General features: G+C 66.7%; 3 protein-coding genes across 5 annotated transcripts; 2 read left to right on the plus strand and 1 right to left on the minus strand.

Annotated features, from left to right (window-relative positions):
* Positions 1–18: 18 nt before the first annotated feature.
* On the minus strand, positions 19–13403 carry RNF41 (ring finger protein 41). 2 transcript variants are annotated; one of them, XM_032204909.1, is made up of 7 exons: positions 13339–13403; positions 11783–11958; positions 4534–4646; positions 3211–3482; positions 2275–2410; positions 1877–1980; positions 19–1400 (listed from the first exon to the last, which is right to left on the minus strand). In XM_032204909.1, exons 3-7 carry the CDS (start codon positions 4621–4623, stop codon positions 1049–1051), a joined length of 954 nt encoding a protein of 317 aa, XP_032060800.1. In that variant the 5' UTR covers positions 4624–4646; positions 11783–11958; positions 13339–13403; the 3' UTR covers positions 19–1048. The 2 variants fall into 2 exon arrangements, with proteins under 2 accessions (XP_032060800.1, XP_032060801.1); XM_032204910.1 differs by having other exon boundaries at positions 13348–13384.
* A 255-nt stretch (positions 13404–13658) lies between these two features.
* On the plus strand, positions 13659–16001 carry NABP2 (nucleic acid binding protein 2). Of its 2 annotated transcripts, none has more exons than XM_032204819.1 (7): positions 13659–13712; positions 14529–14623; positions 14711–14849; positions 14938–15009; positions 15107–15188; positions 15337–15403; positions 15520–16001. In XM_032204819.1, the coding sequence occupies exons 2-7, from the start codon at positions 14545–14547 to the stop codon at positions 15690–15692; spliced, it is 612 nt and encodes a 203-aa protein (XP_032060710.1). In that variant the 5' UTR covers positions 13659–13712; positions 14529–14544; the 3' UTR covers positions 15693–16001. The 2 variants fall into 2 exon arrangements, with proteins under 2 accessions (XP_032060710.1, XP_032060711.1); XM_032204820.1 differs by lacking the exon at positions 13659–13712 and adding an exon at positions 13809–13933.
* Positions 16002–17360: 1359 nt separating this feature from the next.
* SLC39A5 (solute carrier family 39 member 5) lies at positions 17361–20426 on the plus strand. Its single transcript, XM_032204718.1, has 9 exons — positions 17361–17728; positions 17817–17988; positions 18111–18285; positions 18658–18827; positions 18908–19091; positions 19268–19456; positions 19860–19940; positions 20018–20208; positions 20286–20426. Exons 1-9 carry the CDS (start codon positions 17361–17363, stop codon positions 20424–20426), a joined length of 1671 nt encoding a protein of 556 aa, XP_032060609.1.
* The last annotated feature ends 4141 nt before the right edge of the window (positions 20427–24567 follow it).

Consider the following 24567-nt stretch of genomic DNA (forward strand, 5'->3'; position numbering starts at 1 on the left):
AGACCCCGAGCCCACGGGTACAGCAACCAGAACGGCCTTTATTGGGGATGGGGCCCGGCCCTGCCCCCCCCCCGGCATGGGAGGAGAAAGGAGTGTAAAAAACCAACGAAACGGATGCAAATAAATTAAATTCCCAACAAGTAAACGTAACCAGGGGCTGAGGGGCCCGTCCGCGGTACTTCAAAAATGAAACAGGAGGGGGTTGGGGGGGGTGGGGGTGGGGATACAAACAAGAAAAGGGCGAGAAGTACAAAAAAAAATACAGAACCACAATCACGAGTGTCCGCAGACAAACACCAGCAACAGCGGAGGAAGCCGAGCTGAGCACCCATGGGTGGGGGCAGTGGGAGGGTGGGAGCCCCCCCGGGTGCCAGGGGGCTGCGGGATCACGGGGGGGCCAGGCTGGAGGAGAGCTGGAAGGGCAGGGCCAGGGGGGGCTGTGGGGGGCATGGGGGCAGCTCAGTCCATGCCCGGGGCAGGTTCTCCCCTCTCTGCCCCTCTCCCCGCCAGATTTGCCCCCCAGGTACGGCGTGGTCGGGGGGGGGGGCAGGAGGCCAGGCCAGCAGCACAGCAACAGGGACACTTCTGAGCACGGAGGAAAAAATGCGGAGAGGGAGATGAAGCCCGAGGAGGATCGAGGCAGCGGCTACGTGAGAGCTGCCGCCGTCCACAGCACCACAGCCACGGCACACGGAGCCAGGGGGGCAATGTTCCCACCCCGGGGGGGGGGCAGCAGTTATTTGGGGGAGGTTGCTCCTTCTCTCTTCCCCCCGAGAGCCACGAAATGGGGAACGCTGATCTGCAAGGGGCAAAGACGGATGGGCTGCACAGTGTGGTCGCTGCTGGGCCAAGTGTTTAAGTAGCATTTACCAGGGGCGTTTAATCATTTCGGCTGGGGAGCAAGAGGGTGGAGGGAGCGGTGCCCTAACAAACCGCGTCTGTGAGCGGGGGACCCCAGCGGCTGGGACCCGCTGCCCCCCAGTCTCTGCCTCGCCACCTTCCCCCTCCTCTCCCTCGGCAGCACGGAGCGTTTCTCTTCCCGAGTCCTTCAGATTTCCTCCACTCCGTGGGCGAAGATCATCACCAGTCCCGGCTCCAGCACCATGTCCTCGCCCATGTGCTGGTTCTCGCAGGCCATCACCACCACGGCCTGCTTGCCGGGGATGCGCTTGGCCACATAGTTCTCGTAGTAGCGCCGGTTCATCTGGCGCGTCTCCAGCGTGGCCAGGCCCTGCGGCCAGTTCCGCTCGTGGGCGTTCTCGATCAGCTCGTTGATGATGGACGTGGGGCAGCCGCTCTCCACCAGCGAGCGCTTGATGACAGCCTGCAGCACGGCGTCCGGCGTGGAGATCATGCCGCCCCACCGCGTCACCCGGGCGGGCTGCAGGGAGTTCACCCACCTGGGGACAGACGCGGGGACAAAGCGTCAGCGCCGCCGAAACCGAGGAGCTGCTCTGGCCCCGCTCTGCTCCGCGCTCAGGAGCCGGGTGGAGGGGGGTTGCCAGCTCCAATTCCCTCCGTTCTCACCCCAAAACAGGAGCCAGCTGCGGCATTCAGCTTTGTCGAGCCCTTTCTCCCTCCCAGGAGGGAGGGGAAGGACGGCTCAGATAAGGAGTTGCTTCCTCCTGCCTTTCTCAGAAGGAGGAAGGAATCTGGCAGCTTCCTGCTCCTGGACAGGATGCAGGTGGCAGAATAAAAAAGGTCAGGACCCGATTGTGCAAACAGCTCCTGCACCGCTCCTCAGCACAAACACCCCAAAACTGCCCCTCGCCTCTGCGATGGGAGGGCACACGAAGAGTTTTCTTCCCTCACAGCCTCCCCTCCCCTGGCTGAGTCACAGCCAGCCCCCACCCGAGCCGCAGGAAGCAGCACTTACTCCAGGATTTCGTTGTATTCAATGGTCTCCTCCAGGTTCTGCAGGTTGGGGTTGACGCTGCGGATGGCTCGCATGTAGGCCTTGAGCAGCTGGATGTCCCGCTTCTGTGAGGGGAAGAACACAGCAGGGTTTGGGGCAGGCATCAGCGCTGCAGCTGGGGTCAGGAGAGCAGAGCCCAGCACTGCAGGGGGTTAAACTCGCCCCTGCCCCTCGGCTCAGCTCCCTCCCCGCAGCTGGAGGCTCTCAGCTCAGGCACGCTGTGCACAAACTGCTCGTGGTGGCACAAAATCACTTGTGGTGCACAAACTGCTGCCCACGTGGCTGAGCCTGACCCTTCCCGGGGGGACACGAGCACTTGGGTCCCACCTCGGGGCTGTCCCCGGCCCCCTCGGACCCACCTGCTCCGCCAGCTGGTGCTTGTGCTCTGCTGAGGTCTTCTCCAGCTCAGCGATCCTCGTCTGCTGCTGCTGCACCACGGACCTCAAATGCTTGATGCAGTTGTGGTTCGGCAGCTCATCTTTGGGCATTTCCAAGCTGCAGGGCGTTACAGAAAGGTGGAGGCCCCACGTTAGGGAAAGTTACTCACCAGAGCACTTGGCACAAGCACGTCACCAACTTCCAGAACGAATCCATCTCTGCAAACTCGTCAGGAGGCCCAGGAAGCCCGGGCAGGCAGGTTTAGGAGGGGAGGACCCCAGGAACAAACCTGCACCAGCCCAGCAGGCAGTGGGACTGCTCTCTCAGGTGACTGGGGTTTGGCAGCCATGGGCCTGACCCTGTCCAACTCCATCCTAGGAGATCCGATCGTCTCCGAGCCAGGAGGCAGCCACCACCCGGCTGGGTGCTTACAGCACGGGAGTGGGAAGGGTATCGGCACCGGGAGCACAGGGCAGAGCAGCCACCCACTGCTCCCAGCTCTCAGAGACTCGTAGGAGGGAGCAGAGCTGATGCTGGAGCTTGTCCCAGGCTGGAAAGGCCCTGGGCAGGTTTACAAAGGCTCCAGCACCCAGTTTCCAGAAGCCAACCAACACCCGAGCCCCGGCGACAAGCCGAAGAGCTGAGGACTTTGAACCAGATTTAAAAGGAAACAGGTTTGGCTCAAAATCCTTCTGCAGTGCCTCGGCCTTCGCAGCCCTGCTGCCCCCAGGGCTCAGTGAGCACAGGGCAAAGGGGTGCGAAGAGCAGACCCAGGCTCCGTAACCCTTTTTCCTTTTCCTTTCCTTTTCCCAAGGCTGTCACCGTCACTCTACCCTCCCCCTGTCCTCCTGCACGGGCCATACGGAGGGAAGAGACCGCAGCACCGCGCCGCACCAGCACCTCGAGGCCATCCTCACCCGCATCCCTGCTCGCAAGTCACCGGGCGCTTTGGATTGTGCTCGCAGTCGTTGAGGTGAGACATCAGGTTGTCGAGCCGCACCACGGCCGTGCAGCCGAAAACAGCGTTGTCACAAGTGATCTGCAGCTTCGAGAGCATGTTCCGCATGATCCGCGGGACGGGGCGGAGGTGGGCGACCGTCACCACGCTGCGGTCCACGGGGCACGTCTGCTGCTGGGAGAACCACTGGGTGATGCAGGCATTGCAGAAGGCGTGCTCGCAGTGAGGAGCCTGCCGGGAGAGGAGCAGAGGAGAGCCCCGCGTCACTCAGACCTGGAGAAACGGGGGGCACAGCCCAGGAATTTGCTGCCTTCAAGGCTGCTCAGGAGCGAGTCCTGAGCCCAGCTACAGAGGCAGCCCCTGCACAGCTCCAGGAGGCCGGTGCCCAACCGAGAGGCTGCTCGGTGTGTGTGAGAAAAGCCTGGGAACAGGGAGATTTAGGCAGCACGTTCTCAAAAGAAGATTTAAATAAATCTGGTTAAGCCAGGACTTTCCCTCCTGCGCGCCGGCCTGTGATCGTGTTCACATGCTGACACTCTTTTTTTTTTTTTTTTTTAATTTTTATTTAAATCAAAGCTTGTTCTGACACCACAGATCCCCATGGCTGGAAGGTGCCAGCACCACTTCAGCTCCGACAGGTCGCGGCTCTGCGCGCTCCAGCCAGTGGGCACAGCTCGAGCCTCGCCGCGCAGCCCTCGGCCTCGCCGGGATCCCCGCGGCACAGCCCTGCACGAGTCACAGCTTCTGCGATTTGGGTCATTAGTGAGTCACGAAGCTGCAGCAAGCACGAGTTTCAGATCAGATTAGTCCTATTTGAATCCTTTTTACTTCTAATGAGGCTGGATTCATGCAGAGGGTGCCAAGCTGCTCGACACGGCCACGGCTCTGCTGCTGCAGGAACGCCTCTGGCAGAAAACGGAGCCTGAAGGGCAGGGCAGGGGCCGGGGCACTGAGTCCACGCAGAAGGCAGCTCCGCTCGGCCAGCGGCACCAGGGCTGTGCAGGCTGAGCCATCCCTTCCTTCCCCTTCTCATGCCTCCTTGCTCAGCATCCCCTGAACACAGCACCGGGTGCGTTTCCCCAGCACTCACACAACCTCAGGCTTTTGGCCCCGCTGCTGCTTCCTTACCCGTGCTGCTACCAGGACAGTGAAGGACCCACGGAGCTCAGCGGACGCTGTGCGTGGTGCCGTCCGTGTGTGTGTGCATCGAGACTTCCAGAAGCCTGGGGCTGCAATCGGAGGCTTTTCAGCAGCCACTGTCCGTGCAGAGATGTACACCTACCTGAACTGGCTCCTCCAGGACCCCGCTGCAGATGGGGCATATAAGGTCTTCATCAACATCCCCCTGGAACCGTGCTACATCATACCCCATTGCTCATCACCGATGCCAGAACCCTGCAGGGGGAAGAAGAATACAGTGGGTTAGGAGCTCACAACGTGCCCAAATCCCTGCCTTCTGCACCCAGCGCCGCAGACCTGGGCATGGCAGGAGCCCCCAGCCCCGTTGTGCTGCGCTGAACGCCCGTTCCGACGCGCTGCTGGGGCTACATCTCCCCCCACACCTTATTTCTGAGCCCGCTGCAGCTTTCCTGCTGCTTGTGCTTCGTTTTGCACAGCCCTGCTCGGTGCACAGAGGGGAAGGCAGCAGCGAGGCAGCACGGGGACAGCCCTGCAGGCTGGGCATGGCGCTGGGCTGTCCCGGGTGGCAGAGGAACCGTGGGGACGGGGGCACTGCTGGCACCCGGCTGCCTGGTGACCTCAGCTGGGAGCCCCCCGCCCCACCACAGAGCTTTTGGGGGCACGCAGCAATGGGACCAGCAATGGGAGCAGCCCCACAGCCCCATCCCGGCCCCACAGCCCCATCCTGGCCCTGTTCTTTGCCCCCTCGTGCTGCCACGGAGCGACCTTGAGCTCTGCCCCACACACCGGCAGTTACGGCTCCTCTGCAGCTCATCCTCAGGGCCCCACAGCTCCCCTCCCTCCCCTCCCTCCCCTCCCGTCCCACCGACATCAAAGGCGGCAGAAAACGGTCGCGGCCACGCAGAGCCACAGCTCCACGTCCCCACCCCAGCACAAAGGAGCCGCCAGCCAGGTGCACGGGGGGGACCGAGGAGGCTCCGAGGCTCTGCAGCCACCACGGCAGCGCCGCCGGCAGGAGCTCAGCGCGCTGGGGACCCCACCAGACCCCAGCCGAGGGGCTCAGGCGATGCCACGGCCCTGGGGAGCTGCTGGGAGGTGCTGGGGGACTGGAAGAGGGAGGACACGAAAAGGGGGGGGCACAGGTAATGGTCAGCCCTTGGGACCCCCCCCAGACATAAGGCGACAGAGCGGGGGCTTTAATCACCTCGCAGGGAGTCGGGGAGGCAGGTGAATTACCTGAATCAGGGAAGTCAGCCCCACGTGTGAGGGATTTTGCCCTTCCCCAGAGCGAGCACAGACAAAAGGCTCCTTTGAGAGGCTGGGGTGGGGAAGCCCCGGGGCAGTTTGCAGATAACAGGATCAACGGCTGCGGGCGGGAGGGAGAGCGGGTCCTGAGGAGAGGATCGGCTGCTCCTCAACCTTCCCACGCCCCTGGGGGGGTGGATGCTGCTCCCCCCAGGAAAGGAGGGACCCAAATTCCTCCCCTCTCTTGGCGAGCTGCTCGCACTGCTCGTCCCAGCGCCTCCGACACCTCCACGTGGGGTCAGAACCAAGTGGAAGGGCAGGTGGATGTGGAGGGCCCAGCACAGCTCCCCGCTGAGCCACCGCACCCCGCAACCTGCTGCCCCCCACCCCACCACCACCACCCATGGGGGGGGGCACACAGTGCAGCTGGGGCTGCTCCACAGAACCCCAAATTTTAGGGATTGGAAGGGATCTTGGAGAACCCAGCCCAATCCCCCTGCTGGAGCAGGAACACCAGGATCAGGTCACACAGGAACGCATCCGGGGGGGGTTGGGATGTCTGCAGAACCCCCTGGGCAGCCCGTCCCCTGCTCTGCCACCCCCACCGTGAACAAGTTTTGTCCCACATTTAGGTGGAACCTCAGGGCACAGCAGAGGGGGAGGAGAAGCAGCCAACCCCCCTGATGGAGAGCCTCCAGCCCCTGCAGCTCAGCGCTCAGGCTCCACGCTCCAGGGTCACCACGGCTCTGAACCCCCCGGAGCTCCACGAGGGGCCGTGCAGGGTCCAGGTGCCCACGGGGAGCTGCACGAGACCCTCACCAGCACGGCCACCACTGTCCCCAAGCATCCTCAGGGCCGTGCTTTCTTCAGCTCCAGCCTCCAGGCCTCTGATGCCCAGCCTCAGAAAGCTGGGCAGGATGCGGCCGCCTTCACATCCACTCGGGAAGAGGAGCAGAGGGCGAAACGCGGCCTCCTGAGATCCAGCCCTGCCATCTGCCAGACAGAAGCCCCAGCAAACCTTCCTCCAGCACGACGTTGGCACCTGCCTGAGCCTGGGAGCCTCCGAATTCTTCTCGTGCCTTGCCCCAGCGCTCCCCCTCCTGTGGGCTCGGCAAGGAGCGCAGGAGAGCTGGAAACATCAGCGAGGCTCGAGCAAGGAGGAGCTGGAAGCCCGGGCTCCTCCTGCTAGACCCAGAGGTGAGGCAGGGACCTGACCCCGGGCCATGGACTCATCCTTCCTGGGCTCAGCAACCTGCAGGACGGCCCCGGAGAAGGCAGCGGGTGGCTACCACCATGAGCAAGCCCGGCTTGCGCGGAGCTGCTCAGCACGAAGGATGATTCACGGGCTGCAGGGACCAGCACAAGGAGCTTCGGCACCTCTCCGCGAAGGGCCAACGCCAGGCCACGGAGCCAGAGCTTCTGCAGCACGGCCAAAACAAGACACGGCAGAGAAGTTGGGTGGGAAGCCAGACGAGCCCACCCTGAGAGCAAGGCGGTGACAGCGTGCTGCCCGTCATCACGCCTGGCTGCAGATCGAGCTCCTGCCCTCGCCAAACGCGCGGCTCCTTGACCCCGGCACCAGCGGCCTCCCCAGGGCTGGGCAGGGAGCAGAGGCTGGGGACAGGACAGGGCTTTGGCCCGAATTACAGCGAAATGCAGGGACCTTCCCCACGTCCCCCGCTGTCAGTCTGCCTCCTCAGCTCACCCCCTGCCCTGGGGGCTTCCCGTTCCGCACGCTGCCCAGCTCAGAGATCGACGGGATCAGAGAGGAGATCAACAAGTCAGAAGGACTCTGACGTTCCTCACAGGTCCTTCAGGGCCTGCTCCTTCCCTTGAGGGAGGAAGAGGAGATGAAGAAGGCAGCTGGAAGGACCCGTGCTGCTCCGTCCCCCCCCGACACAGGGAAATGGGGGGGCTGCAGGGCAAGGCAGGCGTCGCCAATCCCCTGCTGTGGGTACAGGGCACCCGTCCCCTCCAACCGTGGGGGGTTGGAGGCTGAGGAGGGAAGCCTGGGAAAGGCCAGCGCTGGCCAGAATCCCTCAAGAAAGGAAAAGCAAACAAAGGGCATGGGCCTCGATTTGCCCGTGCTGGAGGTCCCCAGCGCCCCTTTTCTTAGTGCCCCCCCCCAGCACATCACGGCCGCCAGGCACCACGGCAGCTCCACAGCCGGGATTGCTCACGAGAAACCTGTTCCATGAGCAGCGTTTCCATCGCCCTTCCCAACCCCATCGGCTTCGGGAGCCAAAAGAAATCAAATGAGAACCAAAGAGCGAAGGGGAGGGGCAGGGAGGGGGAGAAAAGAGCCCAAGGATGTGTGTGGGGGGGGGGCAGCTCCGTGGAGACACCGCTCCGGCGATTGTCCCGGCGCCGTGGGTGTCCCGGGGACCACCCGGGGTCCTCCCGGTCTCCCTGCCGCGAGGAAGCGCCGCGCATCCCCCGGGGGCTGTGGGGGTCCTGAGTCGGCCTTGCTGACACTGGGGGGTCTCCGAGGTGGGCTGGGAAGGTTCCAGAAAGCTTCAGGGAGGCAACGAAAGCAGCAGCTGGCTGCCAGCCCCCGCGGCTGCGGCTGGTGAGGGCGGCTCCTGCCCCCCGCTCGCAGCACGGAGCGAGGCTGGGACGCTGCTGGTGGCACGGGGAAAGACCTGGGACATGGGGGCAGCGCAGGGGCTGCCCCGTCTGCTCCTGGCAGGGGGCTCCCGGCCCCAGCAGCTCCCTCATCGCCCGCTTTATGGCCGGGAGATGCAGGCTGGGGCAGGCACCGTCCCGGCACCAAAACAGGGCGCAGAGCCCAGTGGCAGAGGCACCGTCCCGTGCTCAGCACCAGTGACCCCGGGGAGGGAACTCTGCGGGCACGGGGCCGGGTTTGTGGCACTGCCCCGACTGCGCCTCCACATCTCCGCAGCTCCCCCTTTTGTTTGCGTTTGGCTTGCCCGCACGGCTTCGTGGTTTTCCCAGGAATTTCTGCCATCTACGAGCCACAAACTTACAAAATAAAATAAAATAAAATAAAATAAAACAAACGCTGGCAGAGAGGAGAGCGCACGGCTCTGCGGCCAGGGCAGCACCTGCCCGACCTGAGACCCCCAACAGGAGCCACCCGCTCTGCCTGCACACCACGCGTGTAATTAACCTCCCGCTAATGACAGCGCAGAGCCCCTAATTGCTGCCGCAGCCGGCTCCCGGGGCACGTGCAGCTTGGGGCAACTCACGCCCCGCACGCAGGAATCCTCCGGTCCCCAAAGCTCCGTGTGGGGGACGAGGGAACGGCCACGGACGGAGCAGGAGTTGGGTGTGATTGATTTACACGACGCTAACGAGCGCCCCGATTCTCGCTTCCTAATCCTTCCGAGGATTATCCCCGCGCTTCCAGGGAATCACCAGGCTCGTGCAGGAACTCCGCGCTTCCCCGGCCTTCAGCAGGACCAGAACCTCGCTGCAGCACCCACACCTGGAGCAATCCACGTCCCCCGGGCCTGGAGCTTCTCACCCGTGGAGGTGTTCCCTTTGTCCGTGCAGGCGTTCCTTCGAAGCGTTTCATCCGCTCAGCAGAGGTTGCAGCGAGGGCTGGCTGCGATCCACGCGGGTTCAGCGCCTGCTGTTGTGATTCGAGAGGCCACAGGCGAAGCACACAGCGAGTAATGACTAACGTTTTTAATTAAAAGCCAAAAGCGTCGAGAGCACCAATCTCAGAGCTCTTTCCATCAAGATTTCTCCTCCTGCGTGGCTCTTCTCTGACACTGGTTTGTGTCCAAAGAGAAAAACATCCCAAAGAAAAAAAAATCTGAGAAAAATATCCTTTTTTTTCGCAAAATAAAGGAAGCTTTTGCCCAAATGCACACAGACAAACGAGATCAGAAGGGAGCGGGTCCGACCATCCTCCTCGGCTGTCTGAGAGCAGAAAAGCGCCTCGGCTGCCAGGCCCTGCCCCAAGATCCCACCTTGGGGTCCTGTTTTGTAGCTGGTGGAAGGACGGGGAGGTGCTGAGGGGCTCCTGATGCTCAGTCCCTACCGAACTGGGGCCACGCATACCCCGCAGAATCTCCCGATCCTGGCCAGCAGCACGGTGCTGGAGCACCCACAAAAAAAAAAAAAATGAAATAACATGAAACAACCCAAAAAGCAAAGCCAGCTGGCAGCGCCTGCGAGCCGGGACCCTGCAAACCCAAAGCCACATCCAGAGAGAAGGAAAGCAGGAGGAAAACCTTTGGGAAGCAGCAGCCAGGGTCGCACTGTCGGGGAGGCATCATCCGCTCCCCCCGGGTCAGGCTCACCCATAAAACCAGAGCCCAGCACCCAGCTGGTTTTATGGGGCCGGACGCAGCACCGAGGTGCCAGTGACCTGGCTGATCCTGCCAGCCCTGCAGCCCCATAAAACACACCGGGAATCAGTGAGCCCCAACTCTGACAGGGGCTCAGAGCACGCAGCTGGCTGAGCCACAGCCACGGCTTCAAAAAGAAACCCCCGTTCCTTCAGGAACATTCAGGCCCTGCCTCCCACCCCCCTCCTGCTGCCTCCCTTCCCTCCCAGCCCGACTGAGCCCAGCCACGGCTCAGGAACCAGAGGCACCGCGCTGCCCCTCATGGGATCCCCAAAGGGGCAGAAAGAGCAGGCAAAAACCCACGGGGAAGACTGGGAGAGCATCCAGAGCTCAGCACCTCGCTGTGTCAGGAAGGAAGGAGCCCTCGTGGCACATCTCTGAGCCCTTCAGCAGGATGGGAGGGAGACCCACACCCCACCTCGCTGCCTGGCAGGAGGAAGGGATGCACACAGGATGCGTGCAGACAGATCTCGGGCTTTGCTCCTCCTGCTGTGAGCTCTGAACGCCCTCCCCACTTCCCCACACGTCCCCTGGCCCGAGCTGCCTGCGACAGCAGCTCCTCCCTGCCAGCAGCCGGGGCAGGAGCCGCGCCAGGTCCCGAGGCTCGGGGTACAGCTCCTGCTGGAGGCTGCTCGCGCCACCAGCCGCCCTGGCACAGCCGGCTCTCCCCCGCTGTCGCTGGAGCTCTGACACATCCTGCAAACCCCACAGGTCACCGAGGAATGCGGCGCGGCTCGCTGCTGCAGCCCACGGCGTGTCTCCAGGCCAGAGGAAGAAGTCACCTCCGAAATCCCGGAGGCAGGAGCCCGACGTGCGCTGCGAGGCCCCGCGCCTGCCTCCCGTCAGCAGGGGCGGCCGCCACCGCGAGCAGGACCCCGCGACCCCCAGACGTGGGGCAGCCACAGTGGGCTTCCCTTCGCCGGAGGGGTGGAAGGAGCCACGTGCTAACAGCTGGGACCCGACGCTTCGCTCTGAAGCGTTTGGATGCGAGAGGTCTCCTCACAGCTGGGGAACAACCCCACCTCGCAGCAGAACAGCGAGGACTCCTGCTACCCCCCCCAGGAGCCCCCCAGGAGCCGCGGTGCCCCAGGAGCTGGCCCCGCACCAAGCCCAGAGGAGACCGGGAGCGCCGAGCGGCGCGGGGCTCGCTTCCACCTGGAGCTGAGCTCCTTTTGGAGGCCGCTTTGCATCGCCTCCAGCTCCCTGCCAGCCTTCGCGATGCCTCCGCGCGCTCCGGGTCCTCCGGGAGGTTTTGTTAACGAAGCGCCTTCCCTGCGAGTCCCGGGGAAGCTGCCTCTGCGGAGGGCGCGCTGGAAATTCCAGTGTCTGCCCGGCTCCTTGGGGAGCACCGCGTGAAAGCAGGGCTGCAGGGATCAGGCAGGGGCAGTTCTTTAAGCCAGTTTGGCAGGACTCTCGGAAACCTGTTATCCTCTGGAATTTAAGGAAGATCTTGCCGTTTCCCCGCAGACAAAGGCTCCTTAACGGCCTCAGAGCTCGAGGCGAGCCCTTTGAGCCTGCTCAAACCCTCGCACGGCCGGGATCTCGAAGCGGTGACCGGGTGAAGGCGCCAGAGCAGCGGCCGAGCAGCCTCCAGGCACGCAGACCCGGCGAGGCCTCTCTCGATACCAGAGCCGAAGCTTTCCAACGATCGAGACTCGAGCGATACCCACGGAGGGCAGCCCAAAGCCCTGCCCAGGAGGCGCCGTGCCATAAAAGCACCGACAGGACACCGACCGCTCACGTGCCTGGGGCTCCACATGCGCAGGGAGAAACTCGGCGCCCGCGCAAGGGGAGCAGAAAAGTGGGTGAAAAGCTCCCGATTTTTACCTTCCGCGGCAGAATTCCTCCCTAAGCAGTGAAGAGGCAGGGCCGGGGCTGGGTTACTCTTTGCAGGGAGCTGCTCCCAGTGGCCCATCTTTTCCCCTTCCTCCTCGTACAGCTCAAGCTGTCATTCTTCGAGGGCCAAGAGTCGCAGAGGAGTCGCGAGGCCACGCGGGACGGATCTGGTCACGGGGAGAAAAGAAAAAAAGAGAGAGGAAGGAGAAATGAGCAGGGTGAGAACAACGGGAAGGCTGCACCCGGCCTCCCAGCTCCCACTGAGGCCCTCTCCCTCTGCGAGGACCGGGCCTTTGGCCGCACAAAGGGACCGTTCCCCACGATGGGAAACCTGCGTTCCCAAAACACCTCTGCAACACTCCTAAAATAACCCTAAAGCTCTGCAGAAACGATGAAAAGCCCGCACCACGACCCCGTGTGCCTCGGGCCGAGTCATGGATCCCCTCGAGAGGGTCGGGGAGGGCGCCCCGAGGGATTTCTCCCCCCTTCATGTCACGGGGGAAGCCCGGGAGCCCCGATGGATGGGGCTGGGAGCCCTCGCTCGTGGCTGCGAGCTGAGCGCCGCCACCGCCTCCCCGTGGCACCGCGCCGCGGAAATTCCAGCCCTGGGCCAAAACGCCGCTCGCCTCGGCCCCGAATGGAAGGGGACGGGGCTGGGGGGGGAGGCAGCCCGCGGGGCCGCCCCGTCCGCGGGCAGGGAGGGGAACGGCTGCCCGGGAGGTAGAGGCTCTGCTCTGCCCTTACGCAACGCCGCTAAAAATAACTCCCCAAATGCCACCTTCGCATCTCCTGACACAAATCCAAGGTTTTTTGTTTTTTTGTTGTTTTTTTTTTTGCACAACTCGCTGCTGCCAGCGGCACGAGGGCTGGCGGCGGAGCTGGGGCTGGGGGAGCCGCAGCCGCGGGGCTGGTGGGGGCCGAGCAGCCCCCCCGGCAGCTCCCGGTGCCGTAGGGAGCGCGGTGCCTGGTGCTGGGCCTCTCCGTGGGCTGTGCTCAGCGGGGACCCGGCCACGAACGGGGAGGCCCCGGGGCTCACGGGGATGCCGGCCCCAAAGCCGCCGGTGCCCCCCGGCCCTCAGCCCGGCCCCAACACCCCCGTTCCTCCCCCCGTCCCCGTCCCTGCACCCGTTCCCCCCTCCCATCCCCCCACCGGCACCCGGTCCCGGCACCCCCGCACCCCGTCCATCCCCGCAGCCCGGTGCCGGTTCCCGTTTGCCTCCGTGCATCCCGTTACCGGCACCCTCCCCACCCCCCACCCCCCCCGTTCCCCGGCCGTTCCCCTCCCCCCCCCCCCGTTCCCTGCCCCCTCCCCCCCCGTTCCGCGGAGCCCCCCGGCCGCTCCCCGCCGCCCTTTGTCCGCCCCGAGCCCCGGAACCCCCCCGGGAGCCGCGGGGCCCCCACACCGGGAGGAGGCCGCGAAGCGATCGCAGCCCCCGGGTAGGCCCCGGCCTCGCTCCCGGCCCCCCCCCCCGCGGCACAACCGGGCCCCGGAGCCCGCCCGGTGCCGGTACCGGGGCCTCGCCCCCCCCCCCGCACCCCCCACGTACCGCCCGCACCGGGCCGGCTCCGGGACGCCGCGGGCTCGGGCCCGGCCGCGGCCGCCGCCTCCTGCCCCCGCCCGGCCCCGCCGCGCTGCGCCGCGGCCCCCGCCCCGCCGGAAGCGCCCGCCCCGCCGGAAGCGACGCTCTGGGAGCCCGGGGCCCGGAACTCGGTGGTCGGGGCGGACCCCGCGGGTGGGAGGGGCGGGGGGAAGGCGGGGAGGGGGCGGGGTTTGATGCATCGCCCCGCCCTCAGTCCCGCCCCCTCCGCCTCGCCATTCGCTGGCCTCGCGCGCCGTCCCCCGCCTCCCGCGCGCTGATTGGCTGCCGGCGGTGGCGGCCGCTCACTTCCGGGAATGCCCGCGGCGGCGGCGCTCGGGCAGGTCGGCGGCCGGCGGGGGCGGGGGCGGGGCGCGAGCGCCCCCCGGCGGCGGGGCGGGGGGGGAGAGGCGGGAGGGGGAGGGGCGGGGCCGGTCCCATCCCGGCAGCGCCGCCCCGGGGGGGGCCCGGCCCCGGTTACGGCGCCCGAGGGGCCCCGGGGTCCCGCTGCTGCTCCCGGTGCCCCCCCCGTGGCCGCGGGGCCGGCCCCACCGCCCCATCCCCGGTACCCCCCCGGTGCCCCCGGTGCCCCCCCAGCCCCATCCCCACGTCCCCATCCCCGCTGCCGCCCCCCCGGTGCCCCGTGCCCATCCCCGGTGCCCCCCCATCCTCCCGCACCCCCCCCCGGCCCCATCCCCGGTACCCCCCCAGCCCCCCGGTGCCCTCCCCACGGCCCCATCCCCGGTGCCGCCCCCTCGGTGTCCCCCCCCCCCTCCCCCCCCGCCCCATCCCGACGTCCCCATCCCCGGTGCCACCTCCCCGGTGCCCCCCCTCACCCCACTGCGGCCCCCCCCGGTGCCCCGTGCCCATCCCCGGTGCCCCTCCAACCTCCCAGATCCCCCCCCCATCCCCGGTGCCCCCCCCCATCTGCCCGGTACCTCCCCCATTTACCTCCCCCCGGTCCATGCCCCCACCCCCGGTGCCCCCCCCGGTGTTCCCAATCCGGTGCCCCCCCGGTGCCTCCCCTCCTCCCGTCCCCATCCCCGGTGCCCCCCTGTCCCCCCGGTACCTCCCCCATTTACCCCCTCCCGGTCCATGGCCCCCCCATCCCCGATGTTCCCCTCCCGGTGCCCCCCCCGGTGACTCCCCCGTCCCCGCAGGGCCCCCGCCGGCACCATGAGCGCCGAGACGTTCGTGAAGGACATCAAACCGGGGCTGAAGAACCTCAACCTCATCTTCATCGTGCTGGAGACAGGTTTGGAGGGGGGCGTGGGTTACGGACCGGGGACCCCCCCGGAGACCCCCACACCCCCTCCACCCGGTGACCGGTGCCCCCCCCTAGGCCGGGTGACGAAGACGAAGGACGGGCACGAGGTGCGGACGTGTAAGGTGGCCGACAAGACCGGCAGCATCAACATCTCGGTGTGGGACGACGTCGGGAACCTCATCCAGCCCGGGGACATCATCCGCCTCACCAAGGGGTACGGGACGGGGTTGGGGGGGGACTGGGGGGGGTCCTGTCTGTGCCCCCCCCCCATAAACACACCCCTCACGGCCCCGTCCCCGCAGCTACGCCTCGGTGTTCAAGGGCTGCCTGACGCTGTACACGGGGCGCGGCGGCGACCTGCAGAAGATCGGAGAGTAAGGAGGGGATTTGGGGGGTGGGGGGGTGGTTGGGGAGCTGGGGGGTCATGGGGGGGTTGCGGGGGTCTCACTGCCCCCCCCCCCGTGCCCGCAGGTTCTGCATGGTGTACTCCGAGGTGCCCAACTTCAGCGAGCCCAACCCCGAGTACGTGGCGCAGCAGTCGCAGAGCAAAGGCGTGAGTTGGGCTTGGGGATTTTGGGGGGGGGGCAGGGGTGTTTGGGGGGGGCCGGGAATGTTTGGGGGAGGCCAGGGATGTTTGGGGGGACCACCCCCGGCCCGGCCGCCCCCCAGGCTCCAGCACAGCCCCGTCTCCATCCCCGCAGGCCCAGAACGAGAGCTCCAGTCCAGCCGCCGCGCAGAGCAGCCAGGGCCCCCCCGCCGCACCCCCAGGTAGGGCAGCGCAGCCCCCCCGGGGGTGCACCCCCCCTGGCCATCAGCACCCCCCAATTCCCTCCCCACCTCCCCAATTCCCTTCCCACCCCCCAACCTCCGTGCTCTGCTTCCAGCCCCCGACAGCCAGAACGGGAACGGGCTGAGCCCGGGGGGCCCCGCGCACCCCCCCAGCGCCCCCGCGCACCCCCCCAGCGGCCGCATCACCCGCAGCCAGCCCGGACACCCCGGCACCGCCAGCGGCCCCGTCAGCAACGGCAAAGAGACGCGCAGGAGCGGCAAGAGATAACGGGCCCGGACCCCCCCGGACCCCCACCCGTGGGCCCTGACGTGGGTCCTGGCCCCCCCAAGCTCCTGCCCCCCCCCGGGGGCTCCCAGCCTCCGGTAGCCACCGGAGCGAGGACGCGGCCGCCCCCACTCACCGGGGGACCCCTGCCCCGGGCTGGCCACGTGCAGAGTCCCGGGCACGAGGGGCTGAGCCGCTGGGCTCCCACCCGCAGCCCCCGGGGGGGGGCACGGCCCTGCGCCCCCCCACACCCGGCTGCCCCCCATCTGGGGGCTCTGCTGGGGGTGTTAATAAAGGTGGAGCTCACGCCCGCGCCTCGCCTGCTCCCTGCCCGCGACGCCCACCCTGTGTGTGGGGGGGGGCAGGCACCCGTTCGGGCCCTCCCCCCCCGCGGCCCCTCCCGGGGCTGGTTCTGTGCAGCGCCCGGTGACCGTTGGCCCCCCCGGTTTGGGCGCAGCACACGGCGCAACCGCGGCACGGGGACGGGGGCCGGGCAGCCGCGTGTCCCCCGGCCCCCACAGTCGGCACAGTGCGGCCCCCCCCAAAAAAAAAAAACACTCCACGACACCAGGTGAGCCCCAGGGGTGGAGGACGAGACCCCCCCAAGGCAGCTGGGGGGGGGCCGGGCTGAGCCCATGCAGCACCCGGCAGGGTGAGGCCTCGCCGAGGGGGGGGGAAGGTTGGGGACCACGCGCCCCATGGTGGTGCGGGGGGGGGGGCACCCATGGGACCCCGTGCTGCAGGGGGGGGGCGGTGGGTGCCAGGTCCCAGAGCTGGGGGGGGTTTCCTGCCCCCATGGCATCCGTGAGTCCTGGCTGGAAGGGGCGGACGAGCCCCATGGCCCCCCCACTCCGTGCCCCCCCCGTGTCCCCATCCCTGCGCCGTGGTTCCCCCCTCCCCAAATTGTCCCTCGGGGGGCTTGGGGGGGGAGGAGGCTCCTCCCTGGCAGCAGGGTGGGAGCTGGGCAGGGGGCAGAGCCATGTGGGGGGTGCTGGTGGGGACACGGGTGGGTTGTTTTTTTTTGGGGGGGGGGCACGTGCCCTGCTGGGGGGCGGCCGAGCTCCCCCCGCCGTTATCGCCCCGTGCTGTCAAACATTAACTCCCGGCACAAACCTGCCCTGGTTGCAAAACCTCCCTCAAGGACAAGTGGCACCGGGTGTCCCCCCCCCCCAGCACCGTCACCCCCATCCCGGGGTGTCCGTCCCCATGGGAGGGGGGTGTGCACAGGGCTGGCAGCTCGCTGCCCCCCGCAAAATGCCCCCATCCCATGGCCCTGAGCCCCATGTGGGGACGCGTGGCCCCGAGCCGTGCCCCTGCTGCCTCCTGTTGCTTCCCAGCCGCCCCCACGGGCGCGCAGAGGGTGCGGAGGTGGGGTCCGGGGGGGGGGTCCCCAGGGGGGAAACTGAGCCCTGAGAACGCGGGGGGAGCCCCCCAGGGGGCTGGGGCTGCAGGGCTGGGTGCTGCCTGTCCCGGGGCTGGAGGCAGCATCGTTGGGGGGGGGGATTTGGGGGGCACCTCTCCACAGAGCATCGCGGGCACCGCGTCCCCGTGGCGCAGCGCCCTGATTCCAGCCCCGATTCCAGCCCCGATTCCAGCCCTGTCCCCCCCCTAGGACCCCCCAGGACCCCCCAGGATCCGGCCCCGCCGCCTCCTGCCCCCCCCCCCTCCCCAATGGGCCCCGGCCGGGTGCTGGTGGGTTGCCTGTGGCTGCTGGCGCTGCGGGGGGGCCGGGGGGAGCCTTGGCCGTCGGCGCTGCCGGACACGGACACGGACACGGCGCAGGAGTCGGGCTACTACCTGCAGCAGCTCTTCAGGCAGTACGGCGCCAACGGCACGCTGCCCTTCAAGGGGCTGGCGCGGCTGCTGGGCAGCCTGGGGCTGGGCCGCGTGCAGGTGGTGCAGATCCAGCACGAGGAGCTGGGCCACGGCCACGTCAGCCACCTCGACCTGCTGGAGGTGCAGGAGGAGAAGCATCGCCACCGACACCCCGCCTGGGAGCACGGCGGCGGCGGTGCCGCAACCGGGGGGCGCCCGCCCAGGTACCCCCCCACACCCCCTCGCCTCCTTCATCCCCACCCCGTCCCTCCTCTTTGGATCCGGGGCTCACCCCCTGCCCGCTCCCCGCAGCCCCGAGCCCCCCCGCACGGAGCCGCCGCCTGCCGCCGAGCCCCCCGGCCCCGGGGGTGCCCCTGGGGGCAGCGGGGGCCCCGTCCCACCCCGGTGGGAGCAGCCCGGCCTCAGCCTGCTGGGGAGGGTGCTGGGCTTGGACCACTCCAGCTACGACCACCCGCACGATGACGTGAGTGGGGCCGGGGGCTGCTCCCGGGGAGCCCCCGCTGCTCCCCGAGATGCTTCTTTCCCCCTCAAACCCCCCAGCCGCTCACCGCTGGGTTCTGCATCCCCCACACACACACCCCGCAGTGCCTCAACGTGACCCAGCTGCTGGTGAATTTTGGGCTGGCCTCGGTGTCCCAGCTGACGCCCGAGCAGTTCACGCTGCTCTGCCCGGCCCTGCTCTACCAGATCGACAGCCGCGTCTGCATCCAGCACCACGATGAGGTGACGCTGCCTCCCCCGGGGGGGGGCCTGTGGCCAGGTAACCCCAACCCCTCCCTGGCCCCCCCCCAGCCCTGCTTTGTCCATCCCCTGGCTCCCCCCTCCTGCATCCGGAGCCCTGGCTCCCCCTGACCTCTGCTCCCTCCATCCCCTGGTCCCCATCCCCTGGTCCCCATCCCTATCCCCATCCCCATCCCCTGGTCCCCATCCCCATTCCCTGCAGCCCCCCTCCCTGCACCCCCAGCCGCCCCCCCTCCTACCCCCACCCCCCCATTTTCCCATTACACATTCCCAGTCCTAGGCTCCCCACCCCTACACCCCCCAGGGTCCCCCCCCACCCTGCATCCACCCGTCCCCACATCCCCATGCCCACGCCGTGGCCGTGCCCATCTCCCCCCCCCCCCTCCCGCAGCGCTGGGCTGGGGGCTCCTGGCCGTCGCCTTCGTCAGCCTGCCGTCCGCCCTGGCCGTCGGCTTCGTCCCGCTGCTGAGCCGCGGCTTCTTCCGCTCGCTGCTGGCCTTCCTGGTGGCGCTGGCCGTGGGCACGCTCTGCGGGGACGCCCTGCTGCACCTCTGGCCCCACGTAGGTACCCCCCCGGGGTGGCGTGGGACCGCGGGCCGGGGCGTGCGGGTACCCTGAGCCCCGTCCCCCCCCGTGTCCAGGCCCAGGGGCGGCACCAGGAGACGCCAGGGGAGCCGTGGGCCGCGGCGGTGCTGCAGGGGCTGGCGGTGCTGGGGGGCATCTACCTGCTCTTCGTGGTGGAGCTCCTCCTGGGGATGCTGCGGCGCGGCCGCGAGGCCACGGTGAGAGCCACGGGGGCCGAGAAGGGCACGGGGCTGCAGCCACGTCCCGGCTTCGCTCCCGACACCTCCGCTCTTCCCCCAGCGACGCCCCCCCGGAGAGGCCCCCGACACGGCCACTGGGGTCCTGGCCCCGTCTCGCGGCGGTAAGGACCCCCCCTCACCCTCTTCAGCACCCAGGGACCCGGTCCCCGCACCCACCCCGTGCTTCTCCCACTGCAGGGGCTGAGCTGCGATGCCTGACGGCCCCCGACCCCGAGCTGGAGCCCAAACCCCACGGCCCCCCCCACGGACACTCCCACGGACACTCCCACGGCCCCGCGCTGCCCCCCAGCCCCAGGGCCACTGACCTGGTGTGGATGGTGGTGCTGGGGGACGGCATCCACAACCTGACGGATGGGCTGGCCATCGGTGAGCAGCACGGGGACAGAGCACGGGGCTGCTGGAGCACCAGGGCGTGGGTGCACGGGGATGGGGGTGCATGGAGATGGGGTGCACGGGGACAGAGGTGTACAGGGGCATGGGGTGCATGGGGAAAGGGTTGCACAGAGACAAAAGCAGTGTACAGGGACAAACGTGCATGGGGACATGGGGTACACCGGCACAGGAGAGGCAGGGATGCATAGGGACATTGGGTGCACGGGGACAGGGGTGCACAGGAAAAGGAGGACATGGGGTGCACGGGGATGAGGTACATGGGGACGGATGCATGGGGACAGGGATGCGTGGGGACAGGTACACAGGGACATGGGGTGCACAGGGAAAGCAGTGCACAGGGACATAGGACACATGGGGACGTGCTCTCTCCCTGCAGGTGCTTCCTTCTCCCACAGCCTCTCCAGCGGCCTCAGCACGGCGCTGGCCGTGCTCTGCCACGAGCTGCCCCACGAGCTGGGTAAGTGCCTGCCCCCCGGCCCCCAGCACCCCCTCCCCGGCTCCCCAGCCCTGCCACCCACCCTCCTCGTGCCGCAGGCGACCTGGCAGTGCTGCTGCGGGCGGGCATGGCACCGCGCACCCTCCTGCTCCTCAACCTGCTCTCGGCCCTGCTCTCCTGCCTGGGGGCGGCGGTGGGGGCGGCCGTGGGGCAGAGCGCGGCGCACCTCACCCCATGGATCCTCACCGTCACCGCCGGCACCTTCCTCTACGTGGCCCTGGCCGACATGGTGAGGGGGCAGCCGGGGAGGGGGGCAGCGGGGCCCGGCCATGTCCCAGCCCCGCTGAGCCCCCGCTCTGCCCCCAGCTCCCCGAGGTGCTGCGGGGTCCTGGCGAGGGCACCTGGGGCCACTTCGTCCTGCAGAACGCGGGGTTCCTGCTGGGCAGCGGCATCATGCTGGGCATCGCCCTGGCCGAGGGCCACGTCAGTGCCTGGCTGCAGCCCTGACTGGGGGGGTTTGGCCCCGCTCGCCCCCACCCTGCCAACTGGAGAAGCGCGGCCGAGCTGGCGGGACCCTGAAACACACCCCCAGGACTGGACTTTCTCCCCTCCACGTGAGATCGATGGTCCTGTCCCCCAGCCTGGAAGTTTGCAAAGCCGAAACGCCTGGAAGCTGACCTGGGGGGTCTCCAGGCACGGTGCTGCCGGCCCCCAGCCCCTCGGACCCACCGGGAGGAGATGGGGGGGCTCAGCCCTGCCCCACAGCCCCTCCTGGGGACTGGGGTGCCCAGCACAGGGCGGCCCCGAGGTGCTCGGCCCCCGGCTGTGGTGCCAAGGCCGAGCGCGTTCCCCCACCCTGAGCTCCCTGACCCAGCCCGTACCGGAGGAAGGAAGACAGGAGCGGGGGAGTAGAAGCAATAGCATTTTAATAAACATAATTGATTCAAAGCCACAATATGAATAACAGGACTTGGTCGCAGCTTACATTGTATAAAATAGATCAAGTCTGAATGCTTTTTTCTTTTTCTTTTATTTTTTTTCCTTTTTTTTTTTTTTTTAATATCTTTTTAGTTCTTTCCCCCCCCCCCCTCCCTCCCTTCCCAAAGGTGATGCAGGATTTCTGAAAATACAAGTATGGAACATCCGAGACAAAAGTAACCGCTCACTAGGCTCACGCGTGGGTAAGGACGAGGCCGACAGGATAGCGTCTGCGCTGCGGGGACGGATGGCTTGCTGGGCTGATTTCCTCAATCTCCCACCTATCCTCTAATGATCCCTAGAACCACGACGGGGCGGGGAGGGGGGGGGGTTGAACGGCTTCGTGTTTCCCTTGCACGAGTAGAAAGGATTTTGCTTGCTCGCTCTGATTTCCTCTGCCCAGAGACAAGTGCTTCGTTTCTCAGGACTGATTTCGGGGCTCTCTGGGGCGCCTGCTCTCAGGACAAGGGCGAGCAGCCAGCAAGCTCGAGGGGACATGGCTCAGAGTTTGCCCACCAAGGCACCCGGCACCTCGAGGCCACCGTGACAGCCCCGGGGGGATTTCATACTTTTTAAATTATTATTATTATTATTTTTGTCTATTTTTAAATTGCACATCAAAACTCTACCCTACTTGCGGCGGGTCTCTGCGGGGCGGGCGCGCGGGGCCACATCTGGGAGCAGAGCCGGTCCCACCGCCCGCCCGGCCCCGCCAGGCAACGCGTTTGTGCTTTAAACCAGTGGTCGAAGGAAGAAGCACCTACAGAGGGAGGGGAGAAGCCTGGACCCTGGAGGGCACCGGGAGCGTCCCTCCAGCGAGGGCAGCGGCGCCTCGAGCTGCCAGCCTCACCTCTCCCTCCCTGCCCAAGTTACAAAGGCATCCACGTTATGGGTCCCCAGCAAGAATGACTGCCAACGGAGGCCCTGCTGCTGACGAACAGCAGCACGGCTGCATGCTGGTTTTTGCTCAGCAGGTTCCACATTTCAGTGCACTGGAGGGGAAAAAAAAAGCCGGGGAGTTAAAGTAAAAAGTACCTTCAGAGGAGATGGAGCAGCTGCTACAAGCGAGGCGCACGCAGCGCCGGGCTGGGGCAGGCGATTTGCCCGGCGTGGACGCGGGCAGCGCCCGCCCTCGCTCGGCGCCTTCCCGGCTGCGGGGCCCGGAGCAAGAAAGCGATTCTGCAGGTGTGCGCCCCAGCCCGCTTATTGCAAGAGGTAGGTGTGAACAGTGCAGAAAGACACAAATTAAAACAGCTCGGCGTTCCCTAACCACCTCGCAAACGTGCCTGGAGAGACTTTGCCCGCCCTGCGCTGCCTCTTCCCGCTGCAGCCCAAGCCAGGCGCAGGGTGCCGGTGCTGGGACGCGGCCAGGAGCCAGCGGGGGACACGGGAGCGCCCCCCACCAGGCTCATCTCGCTCCAGGGCATCTGTAAAGTGCGGGTGCCCCCGGGCACGCAGAGCAGCCAGGCCCCTTCCCCAGGAACAACACCCCAAGCTCCCCACGAAGGTCTCCGAAGCAGCCCCAAAACCAGCGCCAGGGGCTGTGCGTGGGGGGCAGCCCCCGGCCGACCAGACCACGCGGTCGCACCGGTGCCACAGCGCACGCCCAGCCCCGGCCCTGCTCACCCTGCAGGCAGACTTCAGCCCCTGCCGAGGGCTCTATTGCTTTGGAGACGTCTGGGGAGCGGCACCACCGAGCGCCCGCTCCCCCTGTTTGGCACAGCCGCGGCCTGGCAGGGAGATGCTGAGCGAGCCCGGCTCGCCCAAGACCTCCCCATGCCACTGCGGTCACCCCGGACGAGCCAAGGGCAGAGGAGCCACACAGCAGGGTGTTGCAGCAGCCAAGGTGCTGCAGCAGCAGGGCCCCAAAATGTGCCCGGAGGGATGGCCGCATGGCACAGCCCGGGGGGGCCGCGAGGCTCTGCTGGCTGCAGCGGGGAGCGAGGGCTCCAGCTCTTCCCTTACGCAGGACAGATGAGAAATGAAGCAAATCTTTCTAAACTCCCTTCCACGTACGTTGAGGAGAAAAACTAAAGGGGAAAACTGACCGGATGCCTTTAAAAGGATTCTGAAAGGGGTCTTGGAGGACTCACAAATCCGTAACGCTACGAGAGCCCCCAGTGAGACCCGTGGATCCACGCACCCAACATCCCCTGGCCAGGCTGGGCAGCGCTGGGGCCAGGAGCCCTCTCAGCAGCACCACCAGACCCTTCCTGCTAACAACCACCATTTCTCAGCATCCAGCCCAAAATCCAGCTTCCTGCTTGCCGCTCTGAGCATGCGCTCGGTCCCAGCCCAGGGCAGAGCCCAGCCTGGTGCCAGCGGCACCTACCGAGCGGTCCCAGGCACCAAGAGTTTGGGAAGAAGCTGGAAAGCCGCTGCCCTGCTGCCTTGGGGGTCTGGGAGGGGGAACACAGGCTCCAGGGAAGGACCAAGGGCTCAGGAACCCTCACGGGACGGCCGAGCCCAGGGAGCTGCCAGCGAGCGGCCCTGCAGCAAAGCATCACCTCCAGCCCCATTGCTGGAGCCAAGTGCTGTACGGAGCACGTACCAGGGCCACGAGAGCCTTTTGGGGCCGAGAAGGACAAGAGCTGGCCCCAAGCACCAGCCCCCTCCAAAGCACCTCCCAGCCTGCCCCCGGTTGCATCCCAGCACGCGCGGGTCCGTAAATCCAGTGAAAGCAGCCGTTTTGGTTAGTACCTTCAAGTAGGAAAAAGGGTTCTCAGGCCCAGTGGTCAGGGCCGTTTGCTTTAATGCCCTCCAAACTCCGCAGCCCTCCCAGCCCCCTCCCCGACACCGCTCTCCTTTTCTGTTGGGGCGCCTCCGCACCCCCCCACCCCCCCTTCCCAAACTGGCCACTTCTCACATAGTGCAAAATTCAGGAACAGAACAAGGCCATCAGCAGCGAGACCCCCGGCCGCCCCCTCCCCGCCGCCTAAGGAAGGGGAGCAGGGAGGGATCGGGGGGGCCCCCTGTGCCCCCAGCCCCACTCCCCAGCCAGGCACCGACCGGGCTCTCCCCGACCCAGTCCGTGCCTGCCTCCACCTCCTGGGCCAGGCTCCTGGGGCAAGGACCAGACGGACAGACGGACGGACAGACAGCCCCTCACGGCTCCGGCCGCAGCAGCACGGCGCAGCCTGTGCCCCCCTCACCGCGGGGCTCCGAGGACCCCCGGGAACCGAGCACGGAGCAGCAGAGAAAGCACAGGTTTGGTCTGGCCACCAGGAGCTCGCTCCTTACGGCTGCAGGGAAAAAATGAAGATAAGAAAGGAGGGAAGGAGCCCGGCAGCACGGGGCAGAGCCGAACCCACCCCGGGACGCGGCACACCGGCATCAGGGAAATCCACCGTCACGCACCGCCAGCTGGGCCAGAGGTTTCCATGCGTTTACTTTATTGTTTTCAAGTTGACGAACAATACCGATAAGACTGGATCAAGTAAGGCTATTTTCCTCTTTTTTTTTTTTTTTCCTTCCTCCTTCTCCTTTGCATCGGAAGGGAGCTCAGACATCGCCCAGACACACGGGTCCGCACGCGACCCACCTGCACGCACACGCACGCGAGAACACCAAGACACAGAAGAGGAAGAGTCGTTTATACCTGACTGGTGATGAGGTCTGTCCTATCGTATTCAAAGAAATGTTTATGTGCATAATATACAGAGGTGCAGCA

This window comes from Aythya fuligula, chromosome 29 (genome assembly GCF_009819795.1).
Source record: "Aythya fuligula isolate bAytFul2 chromosome 29, bAytFul2.pri, whole genome shotgun sequence".
Lineage (NCBI taxonomy): Eukaryota > Metazoa > Chordata > Aves > Anseriformes > Anatidae > Aythya > Aythya fuligula.